The 14,400-nt window shown below is 40.9% G+C and overlaps 1 protein-coding gene across 1 annotated transcript in view; it reads left to right on the top strand.

Annotated features, from left to right (window-relative positions):
* The window catches only part of ELP1 (elongator acetyltransferase complex subunit 1), a 58,539-nt gene that overhangs the window by 35,655 nt on the left and 8,484 nt on the right, over window positions 1-14,400 (top strand). Inside the window, exons 27-33 of the mRNA XM_075282808.1 lie at window positions 413-536; window positions 1,518-1,615; window positions 4,423-4,624; window positions 4,748-4,809; window positions 10,619-10,681; window positions 14,090-14,150; window positions 14,243-14,356. Coding sequence (XP_075138909.1) covers window positions 413-536; window positions 1,518-1,615; window positions 4,423-4,624; window positions 4,748-4,809; window positions 10,619-10,681; window positions 14,090-14,150; window positions 14,243-14,356 — 724 coding nt within the window. The remainder of the gene's footprint in view (window positions 1-412; window positions 537-1,517; window positions 1,616-4,422; window positions 4,625-4,747; window positions 4,810-10,618; window positions 10,682-14,089; window positions 14,151-14,242; window positions 14,357-14,400) is intronic.

The raw sequence follows: 14,400 nt of genomic DNA, 5'->3' as shown, positions 1-14,400 counted from the left end.
AGACTTTTCACATCCTCATAGATGTGTAATGTTATGTAACGATAGAAAGACGACAGTACGATGAATTCACCACACTGTCGACTTTCCTGATATGCACCCCATTGCTGGAGCTATCCGTACTGTTAGTTTCGGCACTGATATCTCCCCACTGTCAGAAGGGCAGGCATTACTGCTCAGCGTCTTCACTGGTCTGTAAGGAAAGCCCCCATAACAGTACAAGTCTAAGGAAGAGTCAGGGGGATGCGGTTCTTTACAGCCCAGTGATGACGATGGACTGTAAGGCCTACTCTTCTGACAGTGGGGAGTTATCAGTGTCAAAACTAACAGCACTGATACGTCCGGCACCGGGCACAAATTGGGAATCATATCAGCTTTCTAACGGTACTTATTTATTTATTTTTTTCTCTCACAGGACCCAAAAGAATATCTGCCATTCCTCAACACTCTAAAGAAAATGGAAACTAATTATCAAAGATATACTATTGACAAGCACTTGAAAAGATATAAAAAAGCTCTGAAACATCTCAGCAAATGTGGTAAGCAATATCCTTGTCTACCTGGTAAGTTATGTTATGTAACAGTCCCTTGAGTTGTAACACATTGCCTCAGTTGGTGTTAATAAGGAGGCTGACTTTTTTCTAGAAATTCCATAAAGAGCACTGATGTGAAACTCTTCTGTATCCTCTGTTGCTATTAACATTGAGCAGTGCATTATATTCACCTCACAAACAAAGTATAAATGTCCATTTTATTTATTAGAACTTATTGCTATTTATTTTCTTTGAGCCTGGGTGCGGTTATTTATTAATATTGTGTGACTGATTTTGTAGCATTATTAATCTACTTGGAAAATCAGGCCTTAATAAGAGTTCTTAATAAGGTGCAGCATGCCTCCAACGTGCTCCTGATTTTGGTAGACATTTCTGCCCTAGTGGAAGGCTCTGTCACATGTCAGCTTCTCTAGGAAAGCATTGATACTGTATGTACTGAAGAAATTCTTATCATGCAGGAGCATACTCGTAGGTCCACTGACGTGTTTAGGATGTGCCGAAAAAGCAGCTACTGAGATTTGTAAGCTTATTCTTGAGTGGTTGCATCATTTTGCTAGAAAACCGTTGTTTCACCCATAAAACCACACGCCCCTCTGTAATAGGCGTTCAGATTTGTAGGTGAAAAACATGTTTGGGGTTTGTTTTTTTTGTATCATTAGATAGTCAAAACAGTGCTAACTGGTGGCTAGCAGGAGCTGGTATTCGGGGGCTGTGGATAGCATAGGGGCACTGTAGCTCGCATTGTGGCTGGCATTGTTATGATGGTGCTGTCTAGGTGTTGCAGCACCGTGTTCACATTACTTCTTGATGTTTGACTTTTGGCTTGGAGGCTGACAGTTGGTGAGACGCAAGAATAAAAAACATGAGAACCCTATTGTAGGACTTCAGCAGTATTTCTAGATGAGGTATTTCTGACTTCTTTGTATTGTAGTATGTATTTATCTAACTTTCATCTTATTACTACAGGACCAGAACATTTCTTAGAGTTTTTGAACTTGGTTAAAGATCAGAATCTCTACACTGAGGCCCTGAAACTTCATTCTGTTGGATCTAGTGAATATAAAGTGAGTAAGCATGGTGAAAAGATTCAATCATTTATATTAGCTTTTCTTATTTGTATTAGCTCTCAGCAGTACTCAGTCAGCTTCTCTGTATCTGCATACACAGCAGTCAGCCATCAGTCACTGCTGAAAGACTTGGGGAGAGCACTGTACTGGATTTATAGCTATGAGCCTGCTGTGCTGTATTCTTTCATACTAGCCAGATGGCACAATATGTTATGTCAGTTGGGCTGCCTCTGTAATATGCTACCTAATAGCATATTTAGGTGAGAGATCCACTTTAAGGCTAAGGCAGCTTTTATTTGATGCAGATTTTGCTGTATATTTTTTAGTCAATATTAGGAGTGGCTTGTAAAGGAATGAAAGTATTAAGTACTGTAATTAATAAGTAAGCATTTAGACGTTTCCCTTTTGTTCAATTCCTGGCTTTGCGCAAAAAAACCCGCAGGAAAATCTGCAACAAAAAAATCAATACATCTAAGTACAATAAAGGTTACAATTACAAAAATAATACATAGACCCATTATTTTGTAGAGATCATGAGTATTCCTAACAATAAATGAGCCGAGAGCTGTACGAAATAATGGGGCAGTGTATAGGACGACCGTGAATTACACCATAGTCCCCAGACCTTTTGAAATTTGAGAGGGCAGCCACTTTCCTTGTACACTAGTTGGTTATAGGGCAAAATTGAATTGACCAGGATTTGCGTAAAAAGATCCTGATATGGTATAACTATACCTCTTCATCTAGAATGCCAAATAGACATCTTTCAGGATAATCAGAACTGGAGTGTCTAATATCTCAGACAGAAGACCAGCGACTAGGGTTGAGCCGATCTTGAAATTCTCAGGATTGTTTTTAAAATCCGATTTCTGATCATTTTCCATTCGAACCCGATCCCAATGCAAGTCAATGGGATTTTTTTTTTAATGATCGAAGATCGGATTTTAAAAACTATCCTATTCACTACACAGCATGTAGTCCAAAAATAGGCCAATTTTTGGACTCCACGCTGTGTAGTGATTAAAATAAAATCCCCCAGCTACTTAGCCCCCCTGGTGTCCACGTACCTGCACAGATCCGCTGCCGCTCCCCGTTCTTGTCGGTCCGGTCCTCTCTCATTGACATGCCTTCAGAGCGCCATGCACGCCCCCACCTCATTAGGCTATTGTTAGAGATGATGGGAGTAGGTGGGGCTTGTTGTGGTTAAGGAAAGTGTGGGCGGGGAGACGTGAGTGCATCACTCATGTCTCCCCTCCCAGTACCCGCCCACACTCTCCTAAGCCACAAGCCCCGCCTTCTCCCAGCATCTCTAACAGAAGAGGAGTGAGAAGAACGGGGAGCGGCAGCACTACTGTGCAGGTAAGTTGAGCGAAGTTCGCGAGTAGATAGATACTATCTACTCTTCTGCTTCGTCCCTGCTTTACTGTATACTCAGCTCTGCTACATCTCAGTATATCGTAAAACGGACGAAGCAGAAGAGTGGCAGGCTGCAGTAAATCCATAGGAATGAATGGACGCAGATGGCACGCAGGGGGTTAAGCAGCCGGACGCCGGCAAAGTCGGCGTGTCGGCCGCTTCCATTCATTCTTATGGGTGCGTGCTATTCAAAACGGGAATTTCGAATAGTACTCGCTCATCTGATACTATAGCTTTTCCCACAATGATTGGCCAGTAGCCAAGCATTGTGGGAAATAATCTCCGACCTCGATCCCACCGGAACAGATCGTGAAATTTACTCGATTGCCGATCAGAATCCGATCCTTTCCCGATCCTGATCGCTCAACCCTACCTGCGACCTCTTTCTACAAATATTTTACAACAGGACATGTCCAGATCATATGCCAAATGTCAGACTAGGTTGCAGAACTCCTAAGGGAACCAGGGTGCTGTAAGTGCCACATCTCGTGTAGATGGGCAGGAGTTAAATAACTTTGATGTAATATTTATACCTGGGTCAATTTATTGTTATTGGGTGGGGGCACATATTGTGCTTATCACAAAATATCCAGTTATGTTTCATCTGTTAGACTCTGTATAAGAGTGCGCCACTTCGTCAAGGCATGTGTGCCTAAATGAGACAGCTTAACCTGTATCAAGGGTAGCTAGAAATATATATGTTTGGTTGAGGGAAATGAGAGGGCAGTGTATGTCTAGTTTGAAGGACTCTTTAAAAAAAAAAAAAAAAAATTCTGGGAATAACGTACATTGTTACATTAAGTATTTAAATGTATTGTGTTCATACAGATCTCCCATGGACAAAACCTCAAACTGCTCCCAGGTCCGAGCATCAGGAATAGTAAGCAGTTGTCTTACGCTCAAATTACCCCACAGTGGGGTCTCAGCAGGGATGTCCGTGTAGGTTGTCACTTGTCTGGCTTGAAACCTTATCTTGTTAGTCTATGAATAGGTAGTAGTGTACCCGTACAGAGATGAGGACTCTCCAGGACTGGCTATATATTAATTTGTTGCAAATAATGAGCTAATTGCGCCTATGGGCCTGGAAGTGGATCTGATAACAGACAGTACCACAAGTAGCAGAGTTGGCCTGACGGATAATGTAAAGGATGAGGATAAAGAAGGAAGTTAGGTAGGGCGACCCCTGTCCCCATGTCTTTCGGACTTTGCGGTGTCGAGAGGCATAATTTAACTATATTTAATATAATCAGAAAATAAAATCAGGTAAGAAGTGTTAAAATTCACTATCTGAAAATGGTGATAAATTTCCTTTAATTTACATATAGGCTGTACAAATCCATGGTTGCTTTCTAATACACCATATCTTATAATTTTTCTTTTTTTTTCAGGCTATTAATGACGCTTATGGAGATTATTTGTATTCAAGGCAACACTATGAACAAGCTGGCCTAATGTATGCTCGCTGTGGCAGTCTTGAGAAAGCTCTTGATGCTTTTGTTGCATGTAGTAGTTGGCAGAATATCTTATCTGTAGCTTCCCAATTGCAATATTCTGAGGACAAAATGGCTGCTCTGGCTAGAAGCATATCAGGTAAGTGACAGAACAGTATGCAATGGTCTGCACATTAGAACACATACTTCATACAATGGACACTTTGTCTTTGTATACCGTGATCAGGTGCTGTTTCTATATCTGTACATGTTTCTTTTCCAGGTAAACTGGTGGAGCAGAGGAAGTATGAGAATGCAGCTGTCCTACTAGAACAGTATGCTGAGGTATTCTATCACTACTTCACAAGATTACATTATATATTTGGTTTTATTACTAAGAAAGTGTTTCTAATAAGTTCTGCCACCTATATAAAGTTGTTCAGCTGATTCTATAGGTCTATATAACAAAAAGTGCCCCCTCTACCCAGTGATATTCCCACACGGGCCTAAACCTACGTAACAAGAATACAAGTTGCATATACAAGATAAGATCAGATAAGATAATCCTTTAATAGTCCCACAATGGGGAAATACAATAGAATTTAGCTGTGCATGTTGAATTAAGGCATTTCATCCAGTCCCATTGCCTCTTGTGTATAGAATACAGCACCTTGGCATTTAGTCTGCCTTTCATTTGTGACATTTTTTGCTTCTTAACCACATGAGGACCGCCGTACGTAAATTTACGGCCTCATGTGCTGGTACCTAAAGACCGGACTATTGCCGAAATACGTCCGGCCTTTAGGTACCTTTCTGGCGGGGGGAGGGGTGCGGGGGGGACAGGGGTTAGGTGTTACTAACACCTAACCCCTTCCTCCATAACGTCCAGTCGGAACTGAGTCCGACTGGACGTGTTAACCCTTTCGATCGCGCCGTCAAACATCGCGGCGCGATCGAAAGGGATCCGCCGACAAGTTAACCAGATCGGCACCCCCCGCGGCAAGATCGGGGGGTGCCGATGTCAGTAGAAGGTAGTCTGGGGTCTGGCCAGTGACCCCAGACTACCGGAGCCCCCACATACCTGGTGATCCTGCCAGGCGGTGGAGGAAGTGAGCGATGTGTCTCACTTCCTCTGCAGCTTACAGGACACGAGCAGGCTCATGTCCTGCTCGTGTCCTGTGTGCTACTGTGTAGAATCAGCTGATGCTTTCATCAAAGCATCAACTGATTCAAGTGTCCTAAAGGGACACATGAAAAAGTTAAAAAAAGTTTAAAAAAATAAATAAAGTGTATGAAAAAAGTAATAAAGTTCTAAAGTCCAAAAATCCCTTTTTTCTATACAAAATGAATTATATAAAAAAAAGCACTAAAAATTAAAAAAAGCAATGCATATTTGGTATCGCCGCGTCCGTAACAACCTGTACAATAAAACTGAAATAATATTTAATGTACACGGTGAACGTCGGAAAAAAAAAACGGAAAAAACTCGCCAGAAATAATGATTTTTTGCCATCTCATCCTACAAAATATGCTATAAAAAGTGATCAAAAAGTCATATTCACCCCACAACAGTGCCAATAAAAAGCGCACATTTTCCCGCAAAAAATAAGCCCTCAACCAACACTGTCAACCGAAAAATAAAAATGTTACGCCTCTCAGAAGATGGCGATGCAAAAATCACTGATTTATGTCCCCAAATGTGTTTTTGTTCTGCAGACTTAGTATCGCATAAAAAAATAACATAAATGAGGTATCGCCGTAACCGTACCGACCCGCAGAATAAAGGACACATGTTACTTATGCTGTACGCTGCATGGCGAAAAATTTAAAATGTAAAACTCAATGCAGGATTGATTTTTTTTTTTTTTAATCCAGCAAGAAAGAGTTAATAAAATGTAATCAGTAAGTTGTAGACACCCAAAGATGGTGCCATTACAAAATGCATCTCATCCTGCAAACAACAAGCCCTTATATGGCCATGTCACCAGAAAAATAAAGAAAATATAGCATCTAGCAATGTCAAGGCAAAAACCCCCAAAAATCGCCAAATTATTAGAACACAACTGGCTGCGGCAGATAGGGAATATATAAGCTGTGCGAGCGAATATCAGGGGACACCTCAGATTTACAGCTTATGAGCGAAAAAACACCAGAAGTGACCCCCAAAGTGACCCCCAGAGTGACTCCCCCAATCATAGGAGCTACTGGGACATAGTAGGGAATTTGGTGTCTGCAATGTTCTCCGCACAGCTTATATATTCCCTCTTCGCCATCCACTGTGCAGTCACGTCCGGATACTAATACTCACTACACCCCCTGATAAATTCTTTGAGGGGTGCAGTTTTCAAAATGGGGTCACTCCTTTGGGGAATCCACTTTTCTGGTACCTTACAGGCTCTACAAACATGACATGGCATCCAGATACCAAACATCAAAATCTGTACTCCAAAAGCCGCATCGCGCTCCTTCGCTTCTGCGCCCTGCTGTGCGCCCAAACTGCAGTTTATGACACATGTATGACACTGGTGTACCCGTTATATCGGACGTAATGTCATATGTGAGTATAAACTGATATTAGGGCACAGCTGGACGCAAAAGGGAAGAAGGGTTATTGGGTTTTTGGAGCACAGACGGTTTGGTTTTTGGATGCCATGACACTTTTGTAGATCTGAAACGCCAGTAAAGTGGAATCCCCTGATATGAGACCTTATTTTGGAAAATACACCCCTGAAGGATTTCTCCAGGGGTACAGAGAGCATTTTTAACCCCCAAGTGTTGCTATAACTTATTATCCATAAATGAATACGAAGCTCATTGTGAAAGGTGAAAATGACCATTTTTCCAGGAATACGTCATTTCAGTGCGTAATATGTTGTGCCCGCCTTGTATCAGAGATGAACGCTCTAAAAGCTGTTGTGCCCGGGATACCCGCTTACCAGTTTTTGGAGTGTCTCTGCTGACATAAGTTGGGCACAACATATCGGGCACTAAAATGGCGAATCTCTGGAAATTTTTCATTTTTAACTTCTCATTATCAGCTGTGATTTCATTTCTGGAAACTAAATAAATGCAACACTCAGGGGTTAAAAATGCTCGCTACACCACTTGATAAATCCCATGAGTGGGCTAGTGTCCAAAATGGGGTGACATGTCTGCGGATTCCACTTTATTGGCAATTCAGGGGCTTTGCAAAAGTGGCATGGTGTCCTAAAACCAAACTGTGCTCCAAAAACCAAAATAGCGCTCCTTCCCTTCTGTGCCCGGCTGTGCCCAAACAGCCATTTATACCCACATATGGCATTAAGTCCGTTATCCGGGGTACACCAGTGTCATACATGTGGGCATACACCGCTATTTGGGTACCCAGCAGGGCGCAGATGTGAAGGAGCAATATGTGCTTTTGGAGTGCAGATTTATATTCTTTGTTTTTGGACACCACATCACATTTGCAGAGGCCCTAAAATTGTCCCTACAAAATGGGGTCACTTCTTGGTGAATTCCAGTTTACTGTCACCTGTGTAGTTTCTAAAATGGGGTCACAATGGGGGGTTTCCATTGTATTGATACTTTAGGGGCTCAGCTAATGCGACATGGCACCTGAGAACTATTCCAGCCACATCTGCTTTCTAAAAGCCAAATAACGCTCTTTCCATTCTGAGCCCCACCGTATACCCATACAGCAGATTATGGCCACATATGGGGTATTGCCGTGTTAAGAAGAAATTGTGTAACAAACTCTGGGGGGCTTTTAATTCTTCAGCTACTTGCAAAATTAAAAATATGGCGCTAAATGGACGATTAATTGGAAAAAAAAGTAATTTTTCATTTTTACGTCCCATTGTTAATAAAATCTGTGAATCAGCTGTGAGGCCAAAATGCTCACCAAACCCCTAGATAAATTCTATGAGGGGTGTAGTTTCCAAAATGGGGTCACTTTTAGGGGGTTTCCACTTTATTGGTACACTAGGGGCTCTGCAAATGCGACATGGCACCTGAAAAATATTCCAGCAGAATCTGCCCTTCAAAAGCCAAATAGCGCTCTTTCCATTCTGAGCCCCGCCATGTTCCCATACAGTAGATTATTACCACATATGGGGCATTTCTGTGTTCAGGAGAAATTGTGTAACGAACTTTAGGGAGCTTTTTTTCCTTTATCCTCTTGTGAAAATGAAAAATTTGGGGCTAAATTGACAGTTTGTTGGAAAAAAAGTAAATTTTCATTTTCATGTCCCAATGTTAATAAAATCTGTGAAACAGCTGTAGGGTCAAAATGCTCACTCTACCCTTTGATATGTTTTGTGGGGGGTGTAGTTTCCAAAATGGGGTCACTTTTAGGGGGTTTCCACTGTATTGGTACTGTAGGGACTCTGCAAATGCGACATGGCACCTAAAAATTATTCCAGCAAAATCTGCCATCCAAAAGCAAAATAGCGCTCCTTCCATTCTGAGCCCCGCCATGTTCCCATACAGCAGAATATGGCCACATATGGGGTATTGCCGTGTTCAGGATAAATTGTTTAACAAACTTTGGGGGGCTTTTACTCCTTTAACCCCTTGTGAAAATGAAAACTTTGGGGATAAAGTGACATTTTAGTAATTTTTCTTTTACACATTCCAATGTTAGTAAAATCTGTGAAACAACTGTACGGTCTAAATGCTCACTATACCCCTTGATGAATTCCGTGAGGGGTGTAGATTCTAAAATGGGGTCACTTTTGGGGGGTTTCCATTGTTTTGGTACGCTAAGGGCTCTGCAAATGTGACATGGTGCCTGAAAATTATTCCAGCAAAATATGCTGTTCAAACACCCAGTGTCACTCCTTCCCTTTCGTGCACTGCCGTGTGCCCAAAAATCAGTTTACACCCACATGTGGGGTATTTCTGTGCACGGGAGAAATTGCATAACAAAATGTGAGATGCATTTTCTCCTTTAACCCTTTGTGAATGTGTTAATTTTAGGTCTAAATGAATGTATTAGTGAAAAAAAATGAAATGTCTAAATTTGACCTCCATATTATTTTTATTCTTATGAAATGCTTAAAGGGTTAACAAACATCCCAAATGCTGTTTTGAATAATTTGAGGGGTGTAGTTTTGAAAATGGGGTGATTTATGGGGGTTTCTATTATATAGGCCTTTATAATTCCTTTCAGAACTGAAGTGGTCCCTAAAAAATTAGTTTGAGGAATTTTCTTGTAAATCTGGAAAATTGCTGTTACACTTGTAAGCCTTGTAACATCCAAAATGAATTAAAAGACGATCAAAAGATGATGCCAATATAAAGCAGAGATATGGGAGATAATATTTATTCATGTATTTGGATGGTATGACTATCTGCCTGAAAAGCAGAGAATTTCACATTTTGAAAATTGCAATTTTTTCCAAATTTCCATCAAATTTGCTAGTTTTTTTATAAATAAATACAAAAATATTGATTAGTGTTTACCACTAACATGAAGTATAATGTGTTACGAAAAAACAATTTCAAAATCACTTGTGTAAGTTAAAGCGTCTCAAAGTTATTGCCATTTAAAGTGACACATGTCAGTTTTGAAAAAAGAGGCCCGGTCCTTAATGTACTTCTGGGCCTGGTCCTTAACCGGTTAAATATTCCATGATCATTTGTTAATGGTATCATTTAAAAGTGCAAGTGTTTAGCAGATCGCAGAAATTTTGTTTGGTCTGAACCGACACATTATACTTTGGGGTCTGAAGGGATAATATGCAAATGCACAGGGGTGTTGCTCAAAAAACACTGTCTCTTATCTCTCTTTGGCTCCCACGCGGCTCCCTCTTCTCTTCCAGTCATCTGCCTGAAGTCAGAGACAACTGAGGAGATGTAGTGCAGTATGCTTGACCCCAATCATAGGCCATCAGATCATTACACCACATAAGCACGGAGGCCTGTGATGTACCTTGGGAGGCAAAACATTATTTTCTAATTAGGCCTAGGGAGGTTGAAGCCCCCCCCCCTACAAAAAAACAACAAAAACAAACTCACCTGGTGCTTTGGTGCCCTTCCAGGGTGCTCCAGGCCTGCCGCTATGTATATAGTCTACATTGTAGTATCTGGTGACAGATTCTCTTTAACTATCTGTTGAAGTAAGTTCCACCAGAGAGAGAAATTCCACAAGCTAACAATGATCATTTTTTAGGATTATGAAGAAGCTATTATTTTATTGCTGGAAGGAGCTCTATGGGAGGATTCTCTACGTTTGGTAAGACAATTTTAATTGATTTCTGGAAACTGCAAATAAAGTAGAACTTCTTTATGCTATGCATTTTTAGGCTAGATTCATATTATCTGTGATCGGTCAGAGGTTTTGAACATCGGACATTAGTTTCCCTTATTAATGGATACAGACAGAAGGCTTTTTGTTTTTATCTGTCTTTACTTCAGTGTAAAAATATAAATGTAAATTCCCTTCTGTCCTTTTGCCAGAAGAAATAACACGGCAGGGTGCTTCAGCCATCAGCTGATCAGTAGGGTGCCAGGAGATGGACCACAACTGATTTAATATTCATGACTTAAGTCCAGAGAAATCTCTGTAGGCTCAGGACACACAGTTGGAAAGGTGCTACAGCACAGAAATTCAGCAGCATGTTCTCCTGCAAGGTGCCTTGGCAAAAAATGCCTGAAATGTTGTGACTCGCCTGCAAGAATTACGACAGGTCTTCGTCCTTTTAGCCTTTGTCAATGCTATAAATGACGTTATGGATTACAACCCACAGCTCAGGTCACTTTGAGTAGTGGGTATTGGTTGCATCATGTGGATGACTTATATAAATATCATCCAAAGTTTGTAGAGGCTAACTCTCTGTGAGCCTTCCCTGTATATTCCTGGCCTTAATACTTATTTAAAGGGAACCTTTCACCACCTCCGCTGATTCTGGTTCTCAATGTCTGTTAATAGGAGCTGATGCACTGTTTGCAGTGCAACTGTGCTAGAATCAATGGAGAGATACCTATCCATTGATGTAAAGAACTGGACTTGTTGAAGGTGGAGAGAGGTCCTCTTTAATTTAGACATGTGTCTAATAGGGTGTACTATACTCTGCCTTCTTTTGATTCTTAGAAATAAATGACAAGGCCTCCTTCAAGTGTTTTTGCTATTTTAAAATACATGTAAAAGAGAATTTTGAAGTGGTTTTTTTTGTGTATTATGCTCAAGTGATTTGTAAGTGTTTCTGAAACTGTATAGAGAAGCCATTGGAGCAAAACCAGAAAAAAATATAAAAAATTCAGAAATAGTAAAAAATAAAAAAAATCTCAAATCAGACATGCTTAGACTGTAGACCACACTTTGTCAGCATGTGAGCTACTTTCTAACATGACCAAGTCGAAAGATCTACTACCCACTTCTTGTGGGCAGGGCCGGGATGGTCATGTGGGCGGGGCATGTCTGTGTGTGTGTGGGGGGGGGGGGGGGGCATGTGGGCACGGCGGAGGGTGAGAGCAGGAGACAGCAGCTTTCTGTGGCCGCCCAGGGATCCCTGCTGTCTGCTTGTTCACAGCACAGGCTGAGCGTTATCTCTGGACACTGGCAGGCTGGGGCTGCGGCAGCCCCGCCTGCCAGTGTCTGTAGATGACTCTCAGCCTACACTGTGAACAAGCAGCACCCCGGCCCCCTCCATCCCTAAGAGCGGCCTGCAAGTGTCCGGAGTGCTTGTTCACAGCGCAGGCTGAGAGTCGACTCTCAGCCTGCACTGTGAACAAGCAGACAGCGGGGATCCCTGGCTGCATCCCGCGATCGACCCTTACGTCCATTGCGATTGACCGGTAGATCGTGATCAACGTATTGGGCACCCCTGCTGTAGACTGTCATATTTTTATTATGCAGTTTCTGCTGAGATCTGCTCACTGATTTTACAGATCTCTACACACACACACACCTAGAAAACACTTCTAAAAGTGTGTGTGTCTAAATGAGTCCTTACATTCCACAGCCAGAATGAGGTGGTCTTTCAATAGAGCAGCAGCATGCTTACTCCATTACTGTTCTATTCAAAGTCTATTGGATTGACAGAGATAGGCGAATTTAGCACTCAACTGTTTCCATTGGACATTAACCTCTTTTTTTTCTTTTTAATTTCAACCCCTATACGAAATGATACATGCTACATCCAAATTACTTCACCAATATTGGCTTGACACTGTTTTATCACAAAAAAAAATATACAACAAATGAAGAAAATATCCCTAGCACCCTTTCCCCCCATCTTTCTCACGCCTTCTAAGTTATAATTTCATGGGCAATTACTGCATTTAATAAACAAATCCTGAATAGGTATCTTTAAATAAGAGTTTTATATACTAACCCCATTTCTGTACAAAGACTCGCTGCTTGCTTTTAGAGCAGTGATCTCTGCCGACCGCTCCAATTTCATTAACTTGCGTAATATTTCTAAAACAAGCTGTTTCTTCAGGACCTGTGACTGGTCCAATTTATCAAAGCCGCTTTCTTGGCTGCTAACACAACTAAATTGACCACCTCCATCTGTCTTCCTGTGCATTTTGTCTCTGAATAATGAAATAAATACACCCAGTTATGAATCATCGCTTTACCTCCTGATACAAGACAGATTATGTCATCAAGCTCTCCTAAAAATGGCTGAGTAGCCTGATAAGTCCAAAAACAATGCTAAAGTGTAGATCCTTCCTGAGTGTAGTTATGGCATATCCCTGAATGTATTATTCTAGAGGTATATTAAAGTTGTAATACAGACAATTAACTATATGAAATGCATCTCAATTTTTCTGATGTTATAGTGTTTTTTACAACTATATTGCCTATTTTTGCCATACATCCGCCATCGGAGGTTGTATTTCTATTTCCTTTTTTCATCCCTCCACAGCCTTATTTTCTTCTTTAATCATCTCATATCTTTTAATACTTTGATAAATTTTGCAACAGAAGTTGGACCTTGTGGCAAAGATTCAAACAACGGTGTTTTCCTGAATCGATTATTTCGTCAATGCTTCCTAGCCCCCCCAAATTCTCAAAACTGTCTATAAACAAAATAGTGCTTCACATCAAATACGATTCATGCGCTTTGTCAAGGCCTCTAATGTCACCTGTCGGATAAACAAATCTTTTACCCAAATAATACCCTTCTTCCAATCCTTAATTTTTGAGTATACACATGGTGGCTCAGTGGTTAGCACTGCAGCCTTGCAGCGCTGAAGTCCTGGGTTTGAATCCTGCCAAGGGCAACATCTGCAAGGAGTTTGTATGTTCTCCCCGTGTTTGCGTGGGTGTCCTCTGGGTACTCTGGTTTCCTCCCACACGCTAAAAGACATACTGATAGGGAATGTAGATTGTGAGCCCTATATGGGACAGTGACTGACAATATCTGTAAAGTGCTGCGGAATATGATGGCGCTATATAAGTAAGCATAATAAATAATAGTCCTTTAATCTTTTTGCAGGATTCATTAGACACCATCTCACCCTGTCAGATCCAAAATATGTTTTATTATGTTATATTGCTTATCTCCTCTAAACTAGCAATTACTTCATTAAAATTGCCACCTATAATTTTAGAAGGATTGAGATCGTTCATGATTTTAGTTGTCATTATGTTTGTTTTTTTTAATAACCATATTTTTTCCCCATTTCCCCACAGATACACAAATATAAACGCTTTGATATAATAGAGACAAATGTGAAGCCTACTATAATAGAAGGCAAGTGGCTAAAACGGCAGCGTACTGTATCTATATCTCATCTACTGAAGAGTGTAATAATAATTACTTCTTTCTCATATTTTTCGCTATAGCTAAGAGAAATCACATGATATTCTTTGATAGCCAGAAAACGACATTCATTCGTCACAAACAGCGTCTTTCTGTTGTACGAGACCTGAAAGACAAGGCACGACAAGGCTTAATAGGTACTACTCGTGTGTCCTGTCTTTTGTCCTTTTTCTGGGAATTA

Source organism: Leptodactylus fuscus, chromosome 1 (assembly GCF_031893055.1).
Source record: "Leptodactylus fuscus isolate aLepFus1 chromosome 1, aLepFus1.hap2, whole genome shotgun sequence".
Lineage (NCBI taxonomy): Eukaryota > Metazoa > Chordata > Amphibia > Anura > Leptodactylidae > Leptodactylus > Leptodactylus fuscus.
Note: the sequence above shows the minus strand (reverse complement) of the source record. Positions and strands in the feature narration are given on the sequence as shown.